The sequence below is a fragment of the Rhinopithecus roxellana genome, chromosome 2 (genome assembly GCF_007565055.1).
Source record: "Rhinopithecus roxellana isolate Shanxi Qingling chromosome 2, ASM756505v1, whole genome shotgun sequence".
In the NCBI taxonomy this organism is placed as follows: Eukaryota; Metazoa; Chordata; class Mammalia; order Primates; family Cercopithecidae; genus Rhinopithecus; species Rhinopithecus roxellana.
In genome coordinates, this window is record NC_044550.1 from 32,942,465 (window position 1) to 32,966,909 (window position 24,445).

A 24,445-nucleotide genomic window follows, 5' to 3' on the forward strand; every position below is an offset into this window, starting at 1 on the left:
CTTTGGGGGGCTGAGGCGGGTGGATCACTCGAGTTCAGGAGTTTGAGACTAGCCTGGCCAACATGGTGAAACCCTGACTGTACTAAAAGTACAAAAAAATTAGCTGGATGTGGTGGCTCACATCTGTAATCCCAGCTACTTAGGAGGCTGAGGCAGGAGAATCGCTTGAACCTGGAAGGTAGAGGTTGCAGTGAGCCAAGATCGCAACTCCAACCTGGGTGACAGAGTGAGACTCCATCTCAGGAAGAAAAAAAAAGAAGAAGAAAGAAAGTACCAGTGAAGAACATCAGACCACTGTCAGTTCTCTGTCATGATCATGGCTGGTCCTTAGATGAGTGGTTTATGTCACTCACAGCTTAGCCTAGCCCAACTGCTGACCTTGGGGTGAAAGGCTTCCAGTCTCATTGCCAGTCCCCAGACCCTCTTGCCCTTTCCTCCTGCTTCATGTTTTCTAGACAACAAATCTTAGATCAGTTATCTACTCTATTCATCTGTTAGAATCCAGTGTCAAGGCCACAAGCAATCAGCACCATCATAATCACTGTAAATCCGAGATTTATAAAAGACAGGAAAAACCTTAATAATCCATCTGTCCAATATGTCATTACAATATAAATAAATAGCATTTGGTGATGAAAATGTGTTTGGGAAATTGTTCCCATTTCTGGTTCCTATTATTTCCATTTATAATCTTGAACACATAATGACATAGGAAACTAAATGATGTATGTATGTGTGTGTGTGTGTGTGTATATATATATATAATTTGATTTGATTCTAGACAATTATTATTTCAGAGAACATTTACACTTAATAATATACAATATTCATAAAAAGACTAATCAATTTTTTCTTTAGGTGAATGTTTGCTTTCATTTTGCAAGGATATGACATCATGGAACTTGGTGTACTAATTTGTTTTGCACCAATTCTTATCCTCCACTTTCCCACCAAGCAACATCTACCCCTTCCCTCTGCCCCTTACATACGTTGCCTAGAGTTGCATTAGAAGCATGGCCTTGACCTTCTAATATTCATATTTTAAAATGTTCTAGAAAAGAACTGAGGTTACAAGAAAGGGTAACATCCACACTACAGAGCTTCCATAATGGAGAGGTACACCAAATAGAAAATACACACAAGAAATATGATTTGTCTGAAAAATACCCAAATGTGTGATAAAGAAATGTAATTTACAATTGAAAGCAGAACTAAAGGAAAGGCAAAAACTGAAGGTAAAGAATGTAATTTAACAAGTAGCACATTTAAATATTCCTCAGAAGCAAGGAAAATGAAGCCTGCCTAGAAAGATATGAATCTAGGACCCCAGAGGAGATGGCTTTCCCTCTAACGAATTATGGTTGACACAGCACATACAGATGAAGTCTCAAGCAGGAAGTGAAGAAAGAGATAGCCAGAGCCTCGGTGTTTCTCAGGATAAGCAAGTTTTTTCTTCAGCATCAGTATGGTTTTGGTCAAACTGAAAATGATACCATGTTCTTAGAACATCTAATTGCCTCCATTAGAGTAAAAAATAAAGAAATCAAAGAATAACAGCTTTTTTATGGAGCAAAAGGAAAGATCCACAAGTATATTTTAATGAATGACCTTTATCCTTCAGACTCTATTTCCTTCATGCTTTTAAGAATATGTTTTATTACAATACCTAGAAATACTGAAAGCAAAGCATTTTTTTAAACCCCACAACATCCATGAGATGAAGGCAGCATGATTGAGAGGCCCCATAGGTCCTTCAAAGCAATAATTCACACAGCCTAAACACCAATCTTGATATAAACTTGCCATGTGACCTACTGTGAGTCATCATTGGCCTAGGCATAGCTTCCTGAAAAATTACGATATCAAAAATAGCCATCTTCAAGGATATGAAAGACTCATATTGAAAATGCTGTTTTGATTTCCTATGAGCAAAGAAAGTACTATACAAGGAATTTAGGTAAAAAATGTGGACAGTAAGTCTCTCTACATTGAAATTTCCCTTATTATAATGTATTACAAGGGACATGAAGTATCTCTTCCTGGTGGCTTTCACAATTTTAAAAATATTTCAAAGAAAATAGCTTCTAAAGTAAAAGTGAAGGGGAAATGGTGTTGAGGTCCTAGTGGCACCACCAAATGATTTCCTGTGTGGGGTGTCCCCATGCCAGTCATCTTGGTGTGGTCCCAGCAAGCAACATTAGAACAGGAATCCTGAGGACCATGTACTGAGGGAGTCTGGTAGACCCAAGAGATACTGGAGCAGCAACAAGTTGTTATTGAACTGAATGGGAAATTGACACCACTTTTCTTACAATTTTTCTAAAAGATTAGTTCATTCAATATGGAACATAATACTTTAGAACATCTTGATGGCTGCATATCTAGGAATGAAGAATAAGGTCTTTAAAGATAAGCTAACTTCCAATATTGGTGCTGCCTATTACTAGTCATTGTAGTAATGCCTACCTGGGATTTGGACAAGCTACTTAAGCTCTCTAAGCCTCACTTCCCTCATTTGTAACATGGAATATTATACCTATGTCATAGCATTTTGCTTATCTTAATGGTTGGCACATAATATGAACACAGTAAGGATATTTTACATATTATATTAACCTGCTTTCTTCTCTTCAACATTGCAATATGAATATAAATATAATGTTACCCAAAATTGAAAAAGGCACATGAATCATGTAAATATAACTGGGTAACTTTATGTAGAAATAAAATTATGTAGGAACCTCAACATAGCATAGTTCTTGAAATCCATTAATGGGATCTTCATATAGATAAGTCTTTATCCCAAGATACTTGTGATACTTTAATAATTAAAATTCTCTGAATAGAGAACAAGATGAACATAAAATTCTGTTCCAGAAAGAAAATAGTTTGGAAATAATGTATTCCTTTTCTAAGAATAATGGCCTCATTTCTTTTAAAAATTAATTGCATATTGCCTATCTTTAAAACAAAGAAAAACTCTCTTTGTGTATGTATTTCAGACAGCATGTACTTTCCTTTAAATCCTGAAGTATATTATTAGTCTAAAGATAATACAGTGGTGGTGAAGCAACAATCAGCTTAGATGCTAAATATTTATAGAGTTTTCTTTTAGCTAAATCTGCATCTGCTCTACACATACTCTGTGGATATACCAAGTTCATAAAGGAGTTTAGTGGACATCCCTGAAACAACTATACTGTATTATTGTTACAAACGGGGCTGTCCAAGCCAGAGAGATGAAGTTGTTCTCTGACACCACTCTGCCCAGGCTCTTACAAGAAGAGGTGCAGATAAGATACAAAAGCCCTTAGAGTTTCCCTTGCAGCAGCCATGAGAAATAAAGAGACAGGTGGACTAAAACACTACTCACCTAAAGCCCTGCTATTTATACTTGAATATTGACTATGACACTTAATAGTCAGTTCAGCAAATACCTAACAATTTCCCACTGTGCCAGGCAGTCAGCTAGACGCTGAAGTTCCGCCCACCCAAGAGCAAGACATTTTTACAGGTGTATAATTTGAGGGAGAAAGTGACACCAACAGAACTCAGTGCAGGGCAATGTACAAAAAGTGATGATAGCACAGAGAAGGGGTCCCTCACCCGGCTATGAGATGAGGGTCAGAAAATGATGGAGGAGGTGATTTCACTTAAGCAGAGGTTTTTTTTTTTTTTTTTTTTTTTTTAACAAAAATTTACTTATGGGTAAGAGGCCAGGCAGTAAAGCAGAGAAGAAGATGTCAGTTAAAACAAGAATAAGAATGGTGTAATTTTGGGCTGGCGAATGAGACTGGAGAAAAATCTGCTTTATATTTATTCCCTTGGTTTTAATAATAGAAACTAATTCTATTTAGTGTGGCAACAAGCTTAAGAAAAGATGATAACTCCAGAATTCCTCATAGCCAAGTGTGATCATGTGGAAGCTGGTGGATAGGACTTCCAGAAAGCTCTTTAGTGGAAGTGTAATCAGCAGGGGCATATCCTATTGCCTTCTCTTTCCTCCTCCTTCCCGTTGCCTGGAATGAGGATGTGATGGCTAACGTGGCAACACCCACCTTGAGTCACACTGGAACCTTGACAATGGAAGCCACATGCCTTGATGACTTTGTGGAAGTGCCAAACTATCCCTGGAATGCCTAGTCCTGGACACTTAGGAATAAACCCCTTCGTGTTTAAGATACATGGCTGGGTCTCTGTGATTAGCAAGGCAAGCAATTTCTGATGCCAAGCTGGTTGAAAATATGAAGGGTAATTCTGTGAGTAGGTGACAGAAGTTGTAATGGTCCCTATAGCTAAAACAGTTAAGAAACTGTGTGTCTGACGAGGTGTTCAAATTAATGTTGAATCATCTCAGAATAAGGGTAGGCATTTGGGTGACTTAAGAGGAGCTCCTGCAGTCTTTACCATATGGAGATCATCTAAAACACTGGTAGCTGAACACAAAAAAGGGAGAATTTGCAGGGTCTATTATCTATTGTTTTATTCTTAAGACTGAGTATATTATACATAGTTTATATGATTATTAGGAAGATTTCTTGATTAGAATACAAGTACTTACCTCAGTACATAGTATATAATGGTCAATAAATAGTTACTCATTCTAAAATGTGCTTCTTAACATCTAATATTAAGTAATCAGATAATATTTGTTTTATGCACTTTTAGAAACTTTGTCCTTTTCACATTAATAAACAGTCACTTACAAGATCTCCAATTATTACAGAAAAGATAGACAAATTCCAATAATGATAAAAATACAAATTCCTAATAAGTAAATTTTATATTCATTGTAACTTATCTCTTGAAATCAGCTGTATTGCTGGAAAATAACTGATCTCTGAGGTAACAAAATGTAGGACAATACAACAGGTTACTTCACAATAAAATATTTTTAAACAGGTAATAATTTTATACAACATATTACTAAAAATAAAAAACTATAAAAACCAAAAAATGGTATAATACTCCTGCTCTCTAACCTAACCTGTTATTCAGTTTTCCTTTAATTTCATGACCAAATGAATTTGAGGAGAGATAATGTCATCAAAGTGCTTGCAGAGAGAGAGCAATATCCCTGCTATAACTAGCTATACCTAGTCTTCAACGTATTTTGACTTAAATTCCCTCATTTTTAAATAAAGGGGTTGGATCAACTGACCTCTTGTGTGCTTTGCAGCTGGGATATTCTATGACTCTAGACTGCACTCAAAATAGGTCACAAATAATGAAGACATTTTAGAAATGTTGTGCATTGTATTTTGTTCTCACTTGTAATAGCAAATAACTATAGCCTCAGCAATCATTATAGTTTTACTAGTCTCAACCTACAAGACCATTTGTGTAATATAAAAGAAAAAAGATACAAAAGAAAAACAGGTCATTTCAAGGGGTAGACAGAGCTGCTTGGACTGAACATTTTCTTTATTTCATAGGTTTGTGCTTCTAATAAGGAGGGAACACCTAGTATTATTGTTCATTTTATTACTCCATTCTCTCACTAGGAAACAAATGAAAGCCTATGCTGATTTAATGTTATCTACAGAATCAATCCTATCTTCCTGTCCCAGCACCAAAAGCTCCTCACAGTCTTGTCACGCCTGCCTGACCCCCACCTCATGCTCCAGTTCTCAACAACACACACCATGGGCTCCCCTACACTGCACTTCTCACCCATTAACAAATCACAGCTTCACATCCTTGCACACAGCACTCAGTTGGTTTGCAATGCCCTATCCCCAATCTTGTTCTTTTCCTAGAAAACTCAGACTCATGCTTTCTGACCCAATTCACACTTCCTTAGTGGACCCTACCTGGTCTCCCTTGAGCAAAGCCAGATGCTTTGTTTTCCATGTTCCAATGTTCCCATCACACATGGTTCTCTTTTACTGTGAGAATATCTAATGCAACAATGCCAGCTTCCTACTCCCCTCCTGGGAATGCAGAGAACTCCGGGTGGCTGAGACCAGGTTTGAAACACTTTGTCCTTTCAATGTTAATAAAGATCTATTTAGAAAGTCTCAATTTTTACAGAAAAGATATATAAATACCAATGAGGATGAGGATAAAATCATACAACATGCAGTTATATTATGGAATGACTGAATGAATACGTGAACTAAGCTCTAAGAAAAAGAGAAGAAAAACAATGACGTAAAAATTAAAAAAAAAAAAAAACTGGGCTAATATAATTAATGTATCAGTAAAGTATGCCAATGCAGAGGTGGCAGGGAAGGCTGTATAAAAAGTGAGACCTGACTGGGAGACTGGGAGAGGGACTGTTTTATTTGTACCTTCAAAAAGTATTGAAGTGGACCTAGGCAAGCATGGTCATCCTTAGGAGAAGGACACATGGTCCAAACTGGCCAAGGCCCAGAGTGTCCAGGAGGAAGGGGGCACAGGAGGGGCAGACAGCAGGCAGCACAGCCAGGCTGGCACAGGGCACCCAGGCCAAGCCACCTGGGCTCCATTCTGCAGGCAGAGAAGAGCCACTGTAGACGGGGGGGGGGGGCGGAGGGCAGCTTTGTTTGTTTGTTTTTTCTTGAGTAACTGAGACACTTGATCAAAGCAAATCTTTATAAGTATTGATGCAGCCATACATGGGATGCATTAGACCAGCAATTCTTGAATTGTGTTTTGTAAAAGACTAGCTCCAGTGAGATGTTAGCAGAACGCACACACACACACACCCTTACTCGCTACACTCAAACTCTCCTGGCAAATGCTAGCCTAAACAAACTATAAGAAATGCCTTTATTGCTGGATTTCTTAGAATCTGGAATATGGTTATATATATCATAAAACTGCAAGATTCAGACATAGCATGTGATTTTTCCCCAGAAATGCTGAAACGCTTCCCTCCCCTTGGCTTCAGTGTCATCTCCCTGTTTTCTCCTGGTTCTCCTTCAGCCTCTTCAGCTGCTCCTTCCTGGTTTCCTTTTGGACAATATTCTGGGGCTCAGCCGTTTTTTTTTTTTTCCATTCCACATAGATGTCTCCAGTGAATTTTCTACTCCTGCAGACTAAACACTCCTCTGTTTTCTTCCAGCACCTTTCCCTGACTAGCCCTCCTCCAATGCTGAGGTAGGTGGTCTTCCTATGTGCACACACAGCACCCTGGGATACTATATGTGCATACTTTCAGCGTGGTCTTTGCCATGTTCTATCTCGTTGTCTTCTCCCCCAGACTGTGCAAGGGCTCCAGGCTTTTCTTAACTGTTCCTTCAGTACACGGCACATGACACAGAAGCTGACTCTGTAACATTTAGTTGGCCATCTGAGACCAAATACTTGGTCTTAAAGAGTCTCAAATGTTCTTAAAGGGTTACGATTAGAAACATACCACATTGGTCAAAGAAAGTCTCTTTAATCAGGAGTTCTCTATACATGCAACAACTGTTTGAAGTCATTGTTAAGCGAAGTTAAATAGAAACTGTCATGGAATTCCCTAAGATCAATTCTTTTGCTTTTAATTTTTGACATTACGTGAGATAATCAAGAAAGGCCCTGTGTCACCACGGTGTCATACAACTTACACCACAGGGATCTGATTTTATTCCTATTGTTCAGAATAACAGCAATATAAATCAATCTTTAAACTAAAAGTTCCAATAAATAATCCTTTCAAATGAAACTCTGTCTAAATTTTACATTATTCATATGTTCAAATGATAATGAGCTCATAAGCTTCTCTAATACCTCTGTTGAGACACTGATTCCAGCTGTGGTAACAGTCCCTGAGAGTTATGTGACAGACAGAAAATGAGACACTTACAGGACATTGGCCTTTGTGCTACTGTACCCTATTGGGGCAGAAAAAAGTTGTTCACTTAAAATGCTGAGATCTCTCCTGTCAGGTCTGGAGGGTGGATGGGAGATACAGTCTTTTGATTTTAACCACAGATGTTTTATGCCTTGCTCTGAAGCAGTGGGAGGAAGAGGGAGACCAAATGGAGACTAGGAAAAGGCCACTGGAAAGGGCTCTACTGATTCTCTAAGGATGGTGTGCCTGGGAGTATCTTCTTGAGACACTCCCTTATCTCTGCCCAAAATCACCTGGACAGGATAATAAAAAATTGTCGGCAGGCTGAGGAGAACCCAGGCGGAGGCTCAAGAAAAGAGATGTCTAAGACTTTTTAAATATATAAATATATGGGGTACCAGTGCAATTTTGTTACAAGCATAGACTGTGTAGCAATTAAGTCAGAGCTTTTAGGTTATCCATCACCCAAATAATACACATTATACCCATGAAGTAATTTCTCCTCATCCTTACTCCTCCCACCCCTCACCCTCTGAGTCTCCGCTGTCTATCATTCCATTCTCTACGTCCATTTTTTTAGCACCCACTTATAAGTGAGAATGTGATGTTTGGCCTTCTGTGTCTGGCTAGTTCCACTTAAAATAATGGCCCCTAGTTCCATCCATTTTGTTGCAAAAATTATGATTTCATTCATTCTATGCTCGAATACTATTCCGTTTCACGTGTGTGTGTGTGTGTGTGTGTGTGTCACATTTTCTTTATCCAATCATCTGTTGATGGATACTCAGGTTGATTCCACATCTTTGCTATTGTGAATAGTGCTGCAACAAACACGAGTGCAGGTATCTTTTTGATATAATGATTTCTTTTCGTTTGGACAGGTACCCAGTAGCGGGCTTGCTGGATCAAACAGAACTAATCGATGATTGATGATGCTGGTACTGGCCAGTAACTAGCGAGAGACAAAATAATTAGCAGGGCTGAAAATGCCAACACTCTGAGATCACTGACCTTCAAAAGCTCCTCAAGAGTCCTGAGCGTGAAGCCCAAACATGTTCATACAGCATTCAGAGACGACCTTTTATCATCTGCCCTCTGCGCATCCCAGAAGCCTCTTTTTTAGTACACCTTCTATTCTACTCCATAACCCAACCGCATGAAGTTTTCTGACACTCTCAGGCATCTTGTACTATATATTAGATAATGTATCCCTAATACCTAGCAGAGTACTGGCATATAGTTGGCTTACTAAACATTTGCAGAATTAGTGAATTTTCCTATATCCAGGTATCCAAGAAGCACAGTCTAGATCAATGAGCACAATCTCAAAGCCCTGGCACAGTGACATATTAATGGCACACAGATAGCGACTAGTTGTAAAGTAATCTCTTATTAAAAATAAAGTACTATAATTGCAAATAGTCTACTTCCCTTTCACAAATGAGGTGGGTTTTAATCTTAACCCCTAATAACACCATTTTCATTCATTTCCATCTCAGTATGCTGTCCTACAATAGCAATAAGCAGGAGAGTTAAGGCTTGAGCTTGAAGAATTGTACATGGTCCATGCTGTGGCCTGAGGTGTCTGCCCACCTGAGCTTCATCTGTCAGGTGTGTCAGGCAGATACGTAGGGTGAGAGTAGCTTCATCAGAGGATCACAGATCTCTGGCTTCCTTCTGTGGCAAGTACATCTCTAAAAACAAACTCTTCAGAGCCAGATGACAAGAATGGCCCAGACAGGCAACCAGGGAAGGCTGGGCCCAGCATACATCAATGCAGAGCATCAAATTCAGAGTAATAGGTGTACAGTTGCCTATTCCTGCCTAGACAGATAGAACTACATCTCACACGGTAAAATGTAGAAATGCAGAGAAGCACATGCAACTGAAGAAGATGACCAGAGCAATAAGGAAGGGCAACTGAGAGCTAAGAGAGAGCCATGCCAAAGACTCCAGGACCTCGGAGTAGGCCCGGCACCAGTTATACACTTGGGACCCAGTACTTTCCCATGCCATCACATGGCATACTTGGGATTATGTGTTACTTAAAATAATGTCCTTAGGGTCCACCTTTCCTGACAGACACAAGCAGGGCCTGTGACACTACAGCTTCTGGCACACAGTTGGGCACGTCACAAACGTCTGATGAATGCATGCACTCTTGCCTTCTCATACCTTCTTGTCAAGTCTTTAGTGAGAAGGAAATGCTGATTAAAAAAGAATTAAACTTATGAGTGACTCCCAGTTCCACTGAAGGTAGAGACAAGGTCTGATTTGTGTACTACTGTAGTCCAAGCTCATAGCACACTGTAGTCATTTAATCAATATTTGTTGAATAAATAAATGAATGGATTCATGTATCTTATCTAGCTATATATTTGCTGAGTTAATTTGATAAATTTAATAATTTGCTTCTGACATAATTTCACTTCATTCTTTCAACAAACCTAATAACTCACTAGGTGCCAGGCACACAGCTGCTAAGGGAAAAGAGATGTGAGCTACAATTCCTGTCCACATGAAAGTCACAACCTAAAAAGGAGAAACATATAAACAAATTGTAACAACTTTTCTGAATTCAAAAGCAGAGGTTTGTGTATTTAAAACAGCTTTAGTCAGAGAGCATTAACAAAGAAAGTCCCAAATAGGGAATGTCCCAATCAACCTCCTAATTATAACCAGAGATCACCCACGCTTGAGTTTGCCAGACAACCAACCTCAACAGTAAGAATTACCTTCCTGATGCCCCCGAACAAGTATTATTCTGATTACAGTAGTACTGCTAGATAACCCAGTTTCAGACATTTTCATTATCATTTAATATTCTAGAAAGTATTAAGGAGAAAACTGTATAATGCTGATGAGCCTATTCACTTCAGCCATCCTAATATCACACCAATTATAAGACCAATTATTTAAAAGGAAAGCTCTTAATTTATTTATACAAATTTCAGTGTTACATAAGCAAATTTGCCATCAGATTTTTGGATCTACAGATTAAATAGTATGTAAGTATAATGAGAGCCTTTAAGTTCACACTTTCCTGTGAACTTAAAGAAAAATCTTTTTCAGAATACTATAAGCCTTTCTAAACAATTGTTAGTATATTTTTTAACATTGAGTTGTAAGGTGTGTATTTTCCAAAAACAAAACACAACTCCCATTGGTAAATAGTGATATTGAGATACAACAGCTAACTTCTATTTGGGAACATTTAGTAAGTGCTCCCTTTAATGCTCTGTCCAGAAATGTTGATCATTTAAAATATAAAAGAATATTATACAATTAAAATTGTACTTACTCAGCATTATGTAATATTTAGTACTTGTTCTAGTTATCTATTGCTACATAATAAACCAAAACTTAATACATTATTATTGTTTATGGTTTAATATTTGTTTATTGTAATTATTTTGTTTAATGACATAAAAATAACATAATTTTTCATGGTTTTGTGGATTAACTGGGTTCTGCAACAGTTTTCACTTGGAGTCTTTCTTGCAGTTGCAGTCAGTTGGCTCTAACTGAAGTTATCTGAAGGCTCAACTAAGCTAGAAAGACAAAATGGCTTACTCAGATGACTGGCAGTACATGTTGGCTACTGTGTGGCATGCCTATCTGGCCTCTCCACATTCCTTGGGGTCCTCACAACGTGGTGGTTGGTCCCAAGAGATATAAGCAAAAGTTCAAAGCTTATTCTGTTCCAGCCTCGGAGGTTCTAGAACATCACTTCTGCTGCATTCTATTGTCCAAGCAAGTCATTTCATTGTTCCCAGCTCAGATTCGAGGAAAAGGAAACTGGACTGTACTTGTTAATGTAAAGAGCAGCATGTGCATACAGGGAGGAAAGAGATTACTGGCATCATCTTGGAGACTACCTTATTACACCATTATTCTAACTAATGCACATTATGTTCTAGATGGGTAGGTGGGTAGTACTAGCTTCCCCTCCCTGCAAAAAGCTCAAACTAGGCAAAGACATATTGAATGAGAATGCAAATACCATTTTAAAACTGTAGAAAAATCACAGCCAATGCCTCTAGTCAGTTCAATCCCTCACATTAATGTAACTCTACTCTTGTAAACTTAACTATAGTAAAACTGAATTTTGTTACACAAAATACTTTTGTCTATTTTCCTATGGGATAATTAACTAATCCAAAAAATTTGCCAAGAGAATGAAATCCAGCTTATTTAAAAATTTCACCTTTTATTCTCAAAGCCTATCAAAATCCAGAGAATCATGATTTTGCATGCCTGGACCAGAAGTCCTTATTTCAAGAACATCATTTGGCATGCCAAAAAAGTATTCCTAACTGGGAAATTTAAAACTTTCTTTTCTGGTGATATTTAAGAGAGCTGACTGGCTCATGGGCAGAAGTTACACAGAGATTAAGAATAGAGGGCACTCTGCCAAGTGGGTTGATGACCATCAGAAAGAATTTTCACAAAGGAGAAATGAAGAAAGGGGGTAACGATGCTGTCGGTCCCTGAAAGGAAAGTGATTTTTCAAGTGGTCTGATTTCCCTTTTACAAAAGAAAATGCCTTATTGTGATAGAATAAGAATGCTCTACTGCATGCAGGTATATATTTGGAGCCAAATAAAATACAATAGTATTTTAAAGTCATTTATCTTAAATGATTCCTTGGCAAGGCATATAAAATTCCCCAAGAAATATATGGGTTGTAGAAACAATAAAAAATTCACCAATTCCAAAATTGAATTAAAGATATTTTCAGACAGTGACAATGAGGCATATTCTCTTGTTCCTACAGGACAAAAGCTGATGAAGTTTAGAAATTATAAAAATGTTAAATTTTCTCCAAAATCATAATAAACTATTTTTAAAAGTTATTAAATTTGTACATCTCTTCTTCTTATCCAGACATAAAGACAGAAACAGCTATGAGTGCTCCTCAGGCACTTAACCAAGATAATTGTGAATCCAGTATCTGCTCCTCCCCCTCCTTCCTCTCTAAACCCACAAGCTGCTCTTCCTATCTCTATGTGGAAAATCACAATACCCCAAAATGCCCCTTGTAGGCATCCTAGATTCGTCTGTGACTCCTCCCTATTCTTCACCACCTATACTGAGTATGTCTAAACTTTGTCCAAACTTTGTCAACACTTATCTCAAAGGTGTCCCTCATATATATGCCTGACTCTCAGATCCCATGGCCATCTCATGTGGGTCCCTACTCCTGCTCACCTGGCTCCATCATGTCTCCTGACTGGGCCTCCCTGACTCAAGTGCTGCTTCCTTCAATTCTTGCTGGAGAATGATTCAGAGCAACCTTTCAAAGAGATAGAACTTATAATTTCACTCCTCTACTCGAAACCAAACCAAACACACATAATAAAATGTTTTCACAATTCATACCAACTCCTCAATCTCAGCCTATCTCAACATAAGTCATCCTTCAACATGTATCCTCAAATTCAGTTACAGTGGACAGGCCACCCTTACTGTATCCATAGATGTACACTTTGCTTATGCAGTCACATTTTTTTCTGGCCTGCCCTCTACCATACTCCTTCAAACACAACTCAAATATCACCCTCTATCTCTAGTCCTGGAATCCACCAGCCCTCCTAATCTGATTCAACCAACTTGCTTTTGTATCTGTTTCCTAAGCTTTTTATGCCTGCCTCCTAATGTGTCCATAAGGATTTCAAACTGATTCTCCCCTTAAAAGACTCCTTTCTGTTCTCAACCAAGGCTGCATATACTCTATACAATGCTCCTGGAGCTAGGAAAATTCTTCTTGCCTTTTCCTCCCTTTAGCATACAGCAGCCCTCACTCCTCCTGCCTTAACATCTTAATTCACATAGAATGAGCTCTTTTCTTTTTCCTTCAACATCACGGTTACACTCATTCACATGCTTCATCAGCTTGATGTATTGGTCAAAAAGTTTTTGGGATAATTTTCAAATCCACATCAATAGACCACCCAAAGCCTCTAGATAAATTCAAAGGTGTCTGATGCCTAGGAACTCTGAGATACCCATCCTCGTTTGGACTCAGAGACTCACGGTCTCACAGTGTCAAGAGAAAGTGCAAAAGGCACATGTCTGTTAAACCCAGACCTACAATCTGAACAACCTGAGGATCAGGGATGAGAAAGTTCATGAAAGAAAATTAATAAAATATAAAACAATATAACAGACTTGCCGTTACTTGTAACCACTGGCGATTCCATTTTAATTTTGTAAGAACTAATTTGGCTATTTCTGCAAACAAGGCTGGAGAGAACTGCAATCTTAGAAACCTGAAACCTGTATAAGCTAACTGGGTTTTTGAAATGGTGTTCAAAAGGCAGAGTTTCTGAAATAACTTTCTAATTGGTCCAGGTGCCTTCCATGTTGAAATCAAAAGTGATTATACAAGACATGAAGTTTTCTGTGGTAAACAGTTACAAACAACAATTTCTTTTGAACCTAATGTTTATAAAATGGGTATTTATGAGGTTGTGTCCTAACTCACTGAGTGACTGCTTTGGCTCAATGTATCTAATGCAATGAAAACATACACTCTATAATTTTCAGATGATCCATAGTTCCTAAGACTAACATGGACTTGAGGCACTGCACACAAAGAGTTCAGCAACTGGCATTTCTCTACCTCATGTAGTTTGGAGTGGTAAAGCAGACCTTTGAGACAAAGACAACAGAGATAAGAAGAGAAAGGTCTGGCAGCATACCTGGGGTACCCCCAAGGCCAAAGGCCTTGGAAAAATTCAAGTCTTTAAACCAAATCTCAGTTTAAAGCTACAGTGTGAAAACTAAGACAATCTTGGCCAGGCATGGTATTTCTCATTTATAATCCCAGTACTTTGGGAGGCTGAGGCCAAAAGATCACCTAAGCCTAGGAGCTCAAGACCAGGCTGGGCAACATAGCAAGATCCTGTCTCCACAAAAATTTAAAAACTTAGCCAGGCATGGTGGTGCACGCCTGTAGTCTCAGCTACTCAGAAGGCTGAGACTACAGGAACATTGAACCCAGGAGTTCAAGGTTGCAGTACACTATGATTGCACTACACACTCCAGCCTGGGCAGCAGAGCAAGACCTTCTCTCAAAAAAAAAAAAAAAAAAAAAAAAAAAAAAATTTTCCCCAAAAGAGGACCTGCTTCCTCCAAATAGCTTTCTCCTCCACCACGCAAGCAAAAAACAAAGACTATGAATGGGACAGGAAAAGGTAGATCTAGACAGGGATGAGAAATGACTCCAAGTGCCAGTGCCCCGAGGGCAAGCATGCTGAGGCTTGCCTGAGGCTGCCAGGTTCTGACTGCATCCTAGGAAACAGAGCCCCTTTAGAGAAACCATAGCAAAATGGCCTAAGTTCACATAGGGCCTCTAAATAGGGGTGCTTCCCTGACTGAATGGAGGAGCTAACTGGACATGGAATGTAAGAAGTTCTGCTTTTATCAGCTCCTGGGCAGGAAATTAATCTAGAGCCATTAAGTGGGAAAAGTTATCCCCAAAAACCCTCTACAGTTAAAAATAAATCACTACTCATAGGATGTGGAAAGCCACAAAGAACATCACCCCCAACTTAATAGTGACAAAAAACTGAAAAATTCAGTCATTCTTTCAAGCTTAAGGTCATGAAACATTTTGTGAGCTAAGGTCACAAGACAATCAGATGAACTAAATGTCAAAAAAAAAAAAAAAAAGGAACACAGAATGGTCTCACCTTTGTCAGAGGAAAAGAGAACTGTCACAAAACGGGTAGGAAGAAAACAAGTGATGGTTGATCCTTAAGGATTGCGGACTAGCATTTAGGTTAGAATCCTGGGGACCCTGGCACATGGAAAGTCCACAGCCACTCATCTCTTTTCCACTGGCTCCATCAGCATTCGTAAAAAAGATTAGATGCAGGGCAGGATACCTTAGAGACCCCCCTGGGTGGCACAGACAAGTTCTGAGGGTGGAGTAGGAGTACTTGAAGGAACCCATCTGCTTTCTCTCTCTGTGCTGTGTGCGTACAAGGTGATGAGCAGCGGCTGCCAGGGAGCAGCACAAACTACCCAGGCCACAAACCTGCCTCACACAGGAAACGAAAGTCTTTGCCTCTGAGTGAGGAGGGAGACACCTGCCACATCCCAGATGTTACTCTGCTTTGACAGGAGGCAAAAGCTACCAGCTGCTGGGAACATGAAACTTTCAGGTGCTGTGGTCCCAGGCAATGACCCATGGCCTCTGGACAGAGACAGAACCTGCCTACATATCCTGCACTGACATCCAGGGGAGCCCAAGAACCCAAGGGATCCACAGGAGAGGTCTGCTGCTGTGGGAAGAGGGGCAGAAACCTCTTTCTCATGCCCCAAACCTCTTTCTCATGCCCCAAACCTTCTACTCCAAAGACACGAGGTGGAGCTCACCTGCCACAGCCGGTAGGGCCAGGAAACCATCCACCCTCTAGGCCTGTGCTGTCCAACAGAGCTTTCTGTGGTGACTGTAATGTCCTATATCTGTGCTGTGGCATACAGTCGTCACCAGACACATGTGCCTATAGAGCACCTGAAAAGTGGCTAATGTGACTGAAAAAGTAAATTTTTAATTGCATTTAATTAGATTTAATTAAAATTTAAATTTCAATAGCCATATGTAGCTAGTGGTTAGGACATTGCAGCTGACCCTGAGTGGAGTCAGAGGCAGGGGCCACCTAGCACCAGGGTAGAGGCAGAAATGCTGATAAAGTCACAACCCTGAGACTCAAGTGCAGAGCACCTACCCAACTAATGCTAGAGCAGGGGCCCCAGGAAAGCCCTTTGGACTACTTAAGTCTCGTGCCTATTAACAAGCACCAGCAGGCTACTGCCAGTGGAGGGACAAAGGCAGAGAGAGAGAAACATGTTCTGTGGCAAAGGTACACAGGATCTGCCAAAACCTGATGGTGAGGAAGGATCCTCAAGAAAAACCTGCTGAGCCTCCAGGCCTCGCATGAAGAACACAGCAGCAGCAGTCCACTCGCTGGAGAAGCTTATAGCCTCTGGTGACCACAGGAACAACAAACCCCAAACCTAGCTTAGCTCCTGACCAGACTGACTCAAGCCCTTACTCACATTAACAGCCTAGCAGAAGAAGAAGTATACCTATTTCCAGGCATAAGCAGTGTTTACTTTAGTGCCAGGCCTTATGGAAACGCTTTTTAAAAATCCAAGTGAAAATGCTAGAGATGAAAAACATAATATCAAAGATGCACTCCTTCAATAGGCAGACAGCACAACAGAGGTAGAAAAATCAATGAAGTTGAAAATATCAATAGAAATTAGAAACACAAAGAAAAACACTGAGTTTTTTTTTTTTTTTTAAATGCAAAGGAAACAAAAAGAGAATAGGGCATTCAAGAACTCTGGAACAATATCAAATAGTCTAACATGTGTAACTGGTGTCCCATAAGAAGACAGAAAGAAAGGGACAAAACAAATTTGAAAAAAAAAAAAGGCCAAGAATTTCCTGAAATTTAACTAAAGATAGCAGACTACAGATCTAAGCTGCAAAAATACAATGAAAAACACAACTAGGTACAACATAGCCAGAAGCTGAAAACAACAAATATAAAGAGAATATACTGAAGGAAGTAAAATCACCAGACTTCACCTCAAACCCTGGTCTCTCCAAGAAAGGTCAATGATTAATTGGATTTTGGCAAAATTATCTCCCACATCTGGGGCTTTTACTGCACCCTATAGACAATAACCAGAGAGTAAATGGCTTTATGTTCCTTCTAGAAGGCATTCATGCAGTCACCACAGAATGCAAACTTGGGGGTACAGGCCTGACACAGCATCTTGGGTTGTCTCAGCAAAACTTCCTAAAGATGTACCTTACTGAATTAGATAGCTTATTTTTTTTCTGTTGTTGCTAAAATGGAATTAAAAACTTTTAAAATAGGACCAGAAATGTCTGGGAATTAGAGTTATTTAAATGCTTATGTAATGTGAATGCAAAATTGAAACTGAAATGTGTTATGGCCCAAATGTAACAGTATCTTTTTTGACCGGAGTCTTACAAAATGCAAATAATACTGGGAAAATATGACCTTGCAGAGGTTGTTCCTCTAGAATATTTTTTAAAATCTCTTTTTAGTTTTAATAATAGTTTGATTGTACTAGCTGATAACCTTAGTAGGCTTTTGAAAATTTGAACTAATATGCAAAGACTATCTGTATTTATTCAATGCTTAGGAAACAGTATTTTCAAAATAAAACTGCCTGGGTAAAATATTTAAAAAATGCACAAAAAAGGAAAATTTAAAAAGAGTTTGAGGTAAAACCCAAAAGGCTTACACATATTTACCCTGTTCCTTGGATCTTCTACTCATTGTGGGGGATCCTGCCTAAAATCCTGAGTGCTCCTGGTCTATACATTCTCTTGAGTTCCCTTAGTCAAAGCCTAGAATTTGTTTTCTTTCCATGCAGTTAATGTCAGAAAACTTCTGACAAGGGACCATCTGCAGCTGAATACTTTGGAGACAGTGTTGGAATCCTTATATCGAGGTTCAAAAATTCAAAAGGATATGGGACTTTTAAATTTGGGGTCATTACTGTAATTTGTTTAGTGTGGAAATACACCAGAAAATATATGAGCCAATGGAATGAGAAAATATTCAGTTAAATAATAGGCAAAAAATTGCAAATGGTCTCTGTAGCCAATCTCCCTAGGTTCAAATCTCAACTCTGCCACTTATTTGTTTGTGCCTCAGTTTCTTGTTTTTCAAAAATAAATCATAATAACAGCTACCTCATACAGTTATTGTGAAGCTTAAATAAATTAATAAATGCAAAGGTCTAAAAGAGTACTGGCATGTAATTAGTGATTTTGTGTTTATTTTTATTCATCTTAACTATCTGTATTATTCCCATTAATAACTTTATATTAAAATGAAGTAAAAACCAACTCAATTGAATTGGAAATGTCTCACCTTCTTGAAAAACCCCCAAAATATTTTTTCTTGCAGTGATTTAAACAGCTTCTTCTGTGTTGTAATTATGTCTACCTTCAGTAATCAAGTAAAACAACATCATATGTAAATTTCTGTCAATATCACTGGTTTCTATTAAGAGGAACCAGGGCCCCTTTGCCTATGTCCGCATCTTTTAAATAAATATATTATTGATACATCTGTGACAACTGCTCACATGTAAAATAACTTCCTAATCTAAAGCTAATTTAAACCTCTTTCATAATACTCATTGTGAAATATTTTGGATATTGTACATTTAAATCATGCTATTATCAACAGGAATATCTGTCTAATCCTTTACGGTTTATGAAGTACTTTTATATCTAGGAAGTACTCCAATTCCTAATATTCACATAATATGAATATGATACTACAAACTAGAAAGAGAAACCTGCTACAGATTTGTTTTAATGAGTGGAGAAGCTCCCTCTCTTCACCACCAAGACAAATAAAGTATTTTCTTAAGGGGACCTCAGAGGATAGATTTTATGTGCTGTCAAACTGAAGTGGAGGGCTACAGTATTATTATACCAGGAAGAATATTACTATTATGTGTTTTCTCTAAAGTTTTTCTTTTATAGCTAAGGTAAAAAGTAAAATCCAGGAGCGGTTTAAATTAGAATTGTTCTAAAGGGGATTAGATAAGTCTCTTAATATTTGAAAAAAATATCATTTACATACAGACCATATGCACTTTAAAAGGCGAAACTGAAAAGAAACTGAAAGATAATGCAGTGAAAAGTTGAATAGAGCAAAATCAACAATAGCTATTTAAAACAATACAAAATTTCTATGTGGAAAGTTCATTTAAAGTATCTAATTGTGCCTTAAATGGAATAGTTAGCTATGAAATGGTGGGTGATGGTGAGTAAGCTGCTTACAGTTTTTTAAAAGCATGTGAAACAGATGCTTGAGTCTGGAAAAGGCATAGATAACAGAATGACAATAGTTCAGTGAGAGTGTTGACAGCAAAGGAACAAAGGGTACAGTGGGAAGAATAAGCCACAGCACTAGGCATGCCCTGTGAAGCACTGAGTTACACTTCCTTATTTTCCACTTGTCCTGGCAATTTATCTGCATTGTCTTTCTTGCAAACATACTTGCTCATCAGTATTACTTAATGGTCAAATGCTGACAAATTTGCAGACTCTATTAAAAAATGTTCCTATTACTGGTGAATGTTCTGTAAGAAAAAACTTTAAATATTGTAGTATTAAAATGTTAAAAATCTATTTATCTTGCAGTTCATTATTTATAACTTCTGAAAATTGATTCCTGATTCAAAGAATAAAAACCTTTTTGGGGTTTCAATTTGTGTTTTTTTTTCATTGTTTTATCTTTTAAAAAAATTATCCTTAAATGTCTATCATAAATATAGATATATAACTTCCAGTGTATTGCCTTTATTTTGTAATATAAAGTTAAATATATTTCTTTTAAAATAAGTATGGTTTTCATGATCAATATTAATGAAATAGAATATAATCTTACCCTGGTGTGAGTACGAATGTGCATCTTCAGTCCATCATTTTTACTGAATCCTTTTTCACAGTAAGGACATTGATAGGGACGCTCACCTACAAATAAAGGAAGCCTGAATGTCAGAAAAACGTGAAGTAGCAGAACCAGTCTTGTGCTATCATTTCTCATACACTCAGATCCTGGCCACCACACATGCCCTGTGCTACTTCAAGTGGGCTCCAGGCACAGTGGGGCAGACCCAAGCATGGGCCGTGCAGGACAGCAGTGGACTGTGGCCTCCTCTCCTGTGGAGAGCGCACTGAGCCCAGAGCACTTCTGATACTCAAAAATAAACATTTGCCAGTAGCATATTTGCTGCATATTCCTTTTAATACTTGAGTCTGAATTAAATCTCATAATTTTAAGAATTTGTTAAAAATATTTTATGTTAATCAATTTGCTCTCTCACTGTACTACTCTTTAAAGAGGAATTATTTACCTGATTTATTGACACCTTGTTTTGTTTTATTTTTTGTTTCATATAAACGAATTTGACTCAGTTAAGGCTGTGAGTTTCAAAAGAATTTCATAAAATTGGTGTATGTTCAAAAGGACCATTGGTAGTTAAACTAAATAATAATTAAGACACACTTTCTGATATAATCAAATACCTCTCACCTAGAGGCTATAATTTTGAAAATAGCCAAGATGTTTTTCAAGACAAGCACACGCATACACAGCACATTAAAAAAAAAAAAATTCTACTGTGAAATGACAAAATTTAATCTCCAAAAGGGATCTGAAGATGCCCTCTTATAAAAGCCAAATTATTTAGGATGGACAGTAGCTCAAAATCACTAATTGATTTATTCTTTCATTTAACAATGTACTTACACAGCAGTATGCTAGACCCTGGCTGCAATCAAAGATCAATAAAATAAAATATTTTCCTTCAGCTAATGTAAAACTTCTGTCTTCCCTTCAGAGCCAGGCCTTCTGACTAGCAGTGTATGTTCTTCCTCTACTCTCTCATGTTCCATTTGGTTCTGATTTTAATCCAACCTGGATATCATGTGCATTATCCCAGTCAACTCCCTTATGGGGTCAACAATGCCCCTTGTTGCTTGATCCAGTGATCACTTTTCAACAAGGCCTTACTTGACCTCTCCCCTGTCCCTAACACTTCATGAAATGTACAGTTATATTCCTGGGTCTCAAGCCCCATTGCACAATGGCCTTGTACTGTTCTCCCAAACTTCGTTTCCAGTAGTGACATCATATGGAAGCACCTGCAGCAGTGCCCCCTGCTAGGCGGCATTTTCTAGCCTCTCCTCTTTGGAGAGGAGCACCCAGGATTCTCCCTTTGGACCAGGCACTGTAAAATGGTGACAAACACCCAAACTAGCAAGAAACTAAAAACAACAATCACAACACAAACAGGAACAGGTCCTTAAATGAGCTATCCAGACTTGCCAATTTCTCTGAGACAAAATCAACCTTTGTACTAGGTAAGCTGACCTAGACTTATTGACTTTAGGATCATCATGACTCTGGGAAGGTGTGGCTTTTCAAAGTCAGTAGGACAAAGGCTTGGTAACATTTAGGAAAGTATAATCCTATTTTAACCCTGAGTTGGTAATATATGCTTATCTGAATTCCAGATCTCTATTGATTCCCAATCACCAGGTATAGATATGTCTAACAGGTACCTTCCTTTGGGTATCTCACAAACAGCTTAAATCAGGGTGCATTGTTTTGAATTCGTTGTATTTATCCTTTGGTCTTGTGTGTGCTATATATCCTGTCCTGATTAGTTGTACCATATTCACCTAGTTAGCAAATAAAAATCTTGGGAGCCATTCAAGATAACCCCCCACTTTTTTACTCACTTCTCCCTCCATCCAGACTCTAAGTCATAATGATATAACTTCTCTGATAGAATGTTTCTATTTCAGGATGATGATATAAAAGGGACATCATAGTAATAGCAGTAACAGCATCGGCAGCAACAGTAGGAGTGCAGCAGGAGCTATCATTTATTGAGATCTTAATCATTTAACCTTGAACCACAAAGGAAAAGGACAGGAAGAAAACATAGCAGAATGCGACTGCTAAATGGTGGTAGCTCCTGCATCACACAATTCCAGATAATTTTGTCATTTTCTTCTTCATAAAGCTAAAAAAGTCATTTTTTAGATTTTCAAAGTTTATTTAACCTTGGTGATAGATAATAAAGAAGGCTAAAATGTTTCCTTCTTATTTATGAACAATAAAATCCATCAATAACTCAAATCTATATTAGGGATAAAGCATGATAAGAATAGCAACATGCTCTACACTTATGTAAAATTATTTTTCTAGCAAGCCTAAGATAATTTAATATTCATAGCTATTCTCTCTCTTTGTATCACATAGCTTTACATCTGGTTTTGTTCTCCAAATTCCAATAGAGAGGCCAGCAAACAAAAACAAAAGACTTGCAGTCATCAGGTAACTAATTATATGTTAATCCTAATATAATATACCAGGTTACTATTTCCTTTCATAACAGCCAAAATCCATCAAGCAAAGAAAGAAATATATAGTTAAAGACTAGTAAGGAATTTTAAAGAAGGGAACATAACAAATCCATTTCCAACTTTACCTACTGTCATAATATAGGAATTCTGTCCACAGACTTAAAAAGGCTAACTTCTTTTAAGACATAGCTTTTTAAATCCTTTTTTTGGAATGTGATTGTCTTGGGTTTGAATACTGCTCATCCTCCGTCCAGTTGTAACTCTGAGAAAATCATCAAACGCCATTGAACCTTTGAAAAACTGGATAAATTATACCTATCCTATGGGTGTGCTGACCATATATCCAGATTTGTCTAAAGTAGTCTCAGTTTATGCCTGTTATCCTAGAACAATGTAGTAATAGCTGGTTAATTTTACATGTCAACTTGACTAGGTTAAGAGATGTGGCCAGGTAGCTGGTAGAACATTATTTCTGGGTCTCTGAGGGTGTGTCCAGAAGAAATGAGCATTTGAATTAGTAGACTGTGTAAAGAAGATCCACCCTCACCAATGTGGGCAGGCATCATCCAATCCATTGAGGACCAGGATAGAACAAAAAGATGGAGGAACAGTGAATTAATTAATTATCTCTCTTTCCCTCCTCCTCTTCCTCCTCCTCCTTCCTGCTTCTCTTTTCTTTCTTTCTCTTTCTTTCTTTCTTTCTTTCTTTCTTTCTTTCTTTCTTTCTTTCTTTCTTTCTTTCTTTCTTTCTTTCTTTCTTTCTCTTTCTTTCTCTTTCTTTCTTTCTCTCTCTCTCTCTTTCTTTCTTTTTCTTTCTTTCTCTTTCTTTCTTTTTCTTTCTTTTTTCTTTCCTTCCTCCCTTCCTTCCTTCCTTCCTTTCTTTTTCTTTCCTTTTCTTTCTTTCTTTCCTCCTTCTCCTTCTTCTCGTCCTCCTCTTCCCCATCCTCCTCCTCTCCCTCCTCTTCTACTTCTTTTCTCCCTCCCTCCCTCCATCTCTCTCCTTGATCTGAGATGACATCCATCTTCTGACCTTGCATAAGGAGGCTCCCAGTTCTCTGGCCTTCAGACTCCAGTACTTACATCAACAAACCCCTGCTGCTGGTTTTCAGGCCTTTGGTCTTGGACTGAGTTACACCTTTGGCTCACCTGGTTTGCAGAACTTCAAACTCAGGTTATATTACACCTCTGGCTTTCCCGGGTCTCTTGCAAATGGCACATCATGGAACTTCTTGGCCTCCATAACTGTGTAAACCAATTCCCATAATCAATCTCCTCATATATATCTATACATATGCTATTGGTTCTTTTTCTCTGGAGAACCCTAATACAATATTACTCCCTTTCACTCTCACCAGTGTCTCAATTGGGACAATAGATACAAGGTCACTTGTTATGAATGGAATTGTGCCCTCCCATACCAAATTCATATGTTTAAGTCCTAAACCCCAGTACCTCATCATATGGCCTTACTTGGCAACTGGGTTGTTGCAAACGTTACTGGAGTAGTGTGGGCCCCTAATCAAATATGACTGATGTCCTCATAAAAAGATGGCCTTGTGAAGACAGAGACACACAGGGAGAATGCCATGTGAAGACTAGAATTACGTTGCCACAAACCAAGAACTATCAGAAGCCAGGAGAGAGGCCTGGAGCAGATCCTTCCCTAGTGCCTTCAGAGGGAGCATGGCCATTCAAGTGCCTTGATCTCAGACTTGCAGCCTCCAGAACTG

At 38.3% G+C, this 24,445-nt stretch overlaps 1 protein-coding gene across 2 annotated transcripts in view; it reads right to left on the minus strand.

The window, feature by feature from the left end:
- PRDM5 (PR/SET domain 5) overlaps positions 1 to 24,445 on the minus strand; it is a 225,412-nt gene that overhangs the window by 36,049 nt on the left and 164,918 nt on the right. The window contains exon 13 of one of the 2 annotated variants that reach the window (XM_030926048.1): positions 20,227 to 20,312. The exons of the other annotated variant lie outside the window; for it this stretch is intronic. Coding sequence (XP_030781908.1) covers positions 20,227 to 20,312 — 86 coding nt within the window. The remainder of the gene's footprint in view (positions 1 to 20,226; positions 20,313 to 24,445) is intronic. 2 annotated transcript variants of the gene reach the window in all.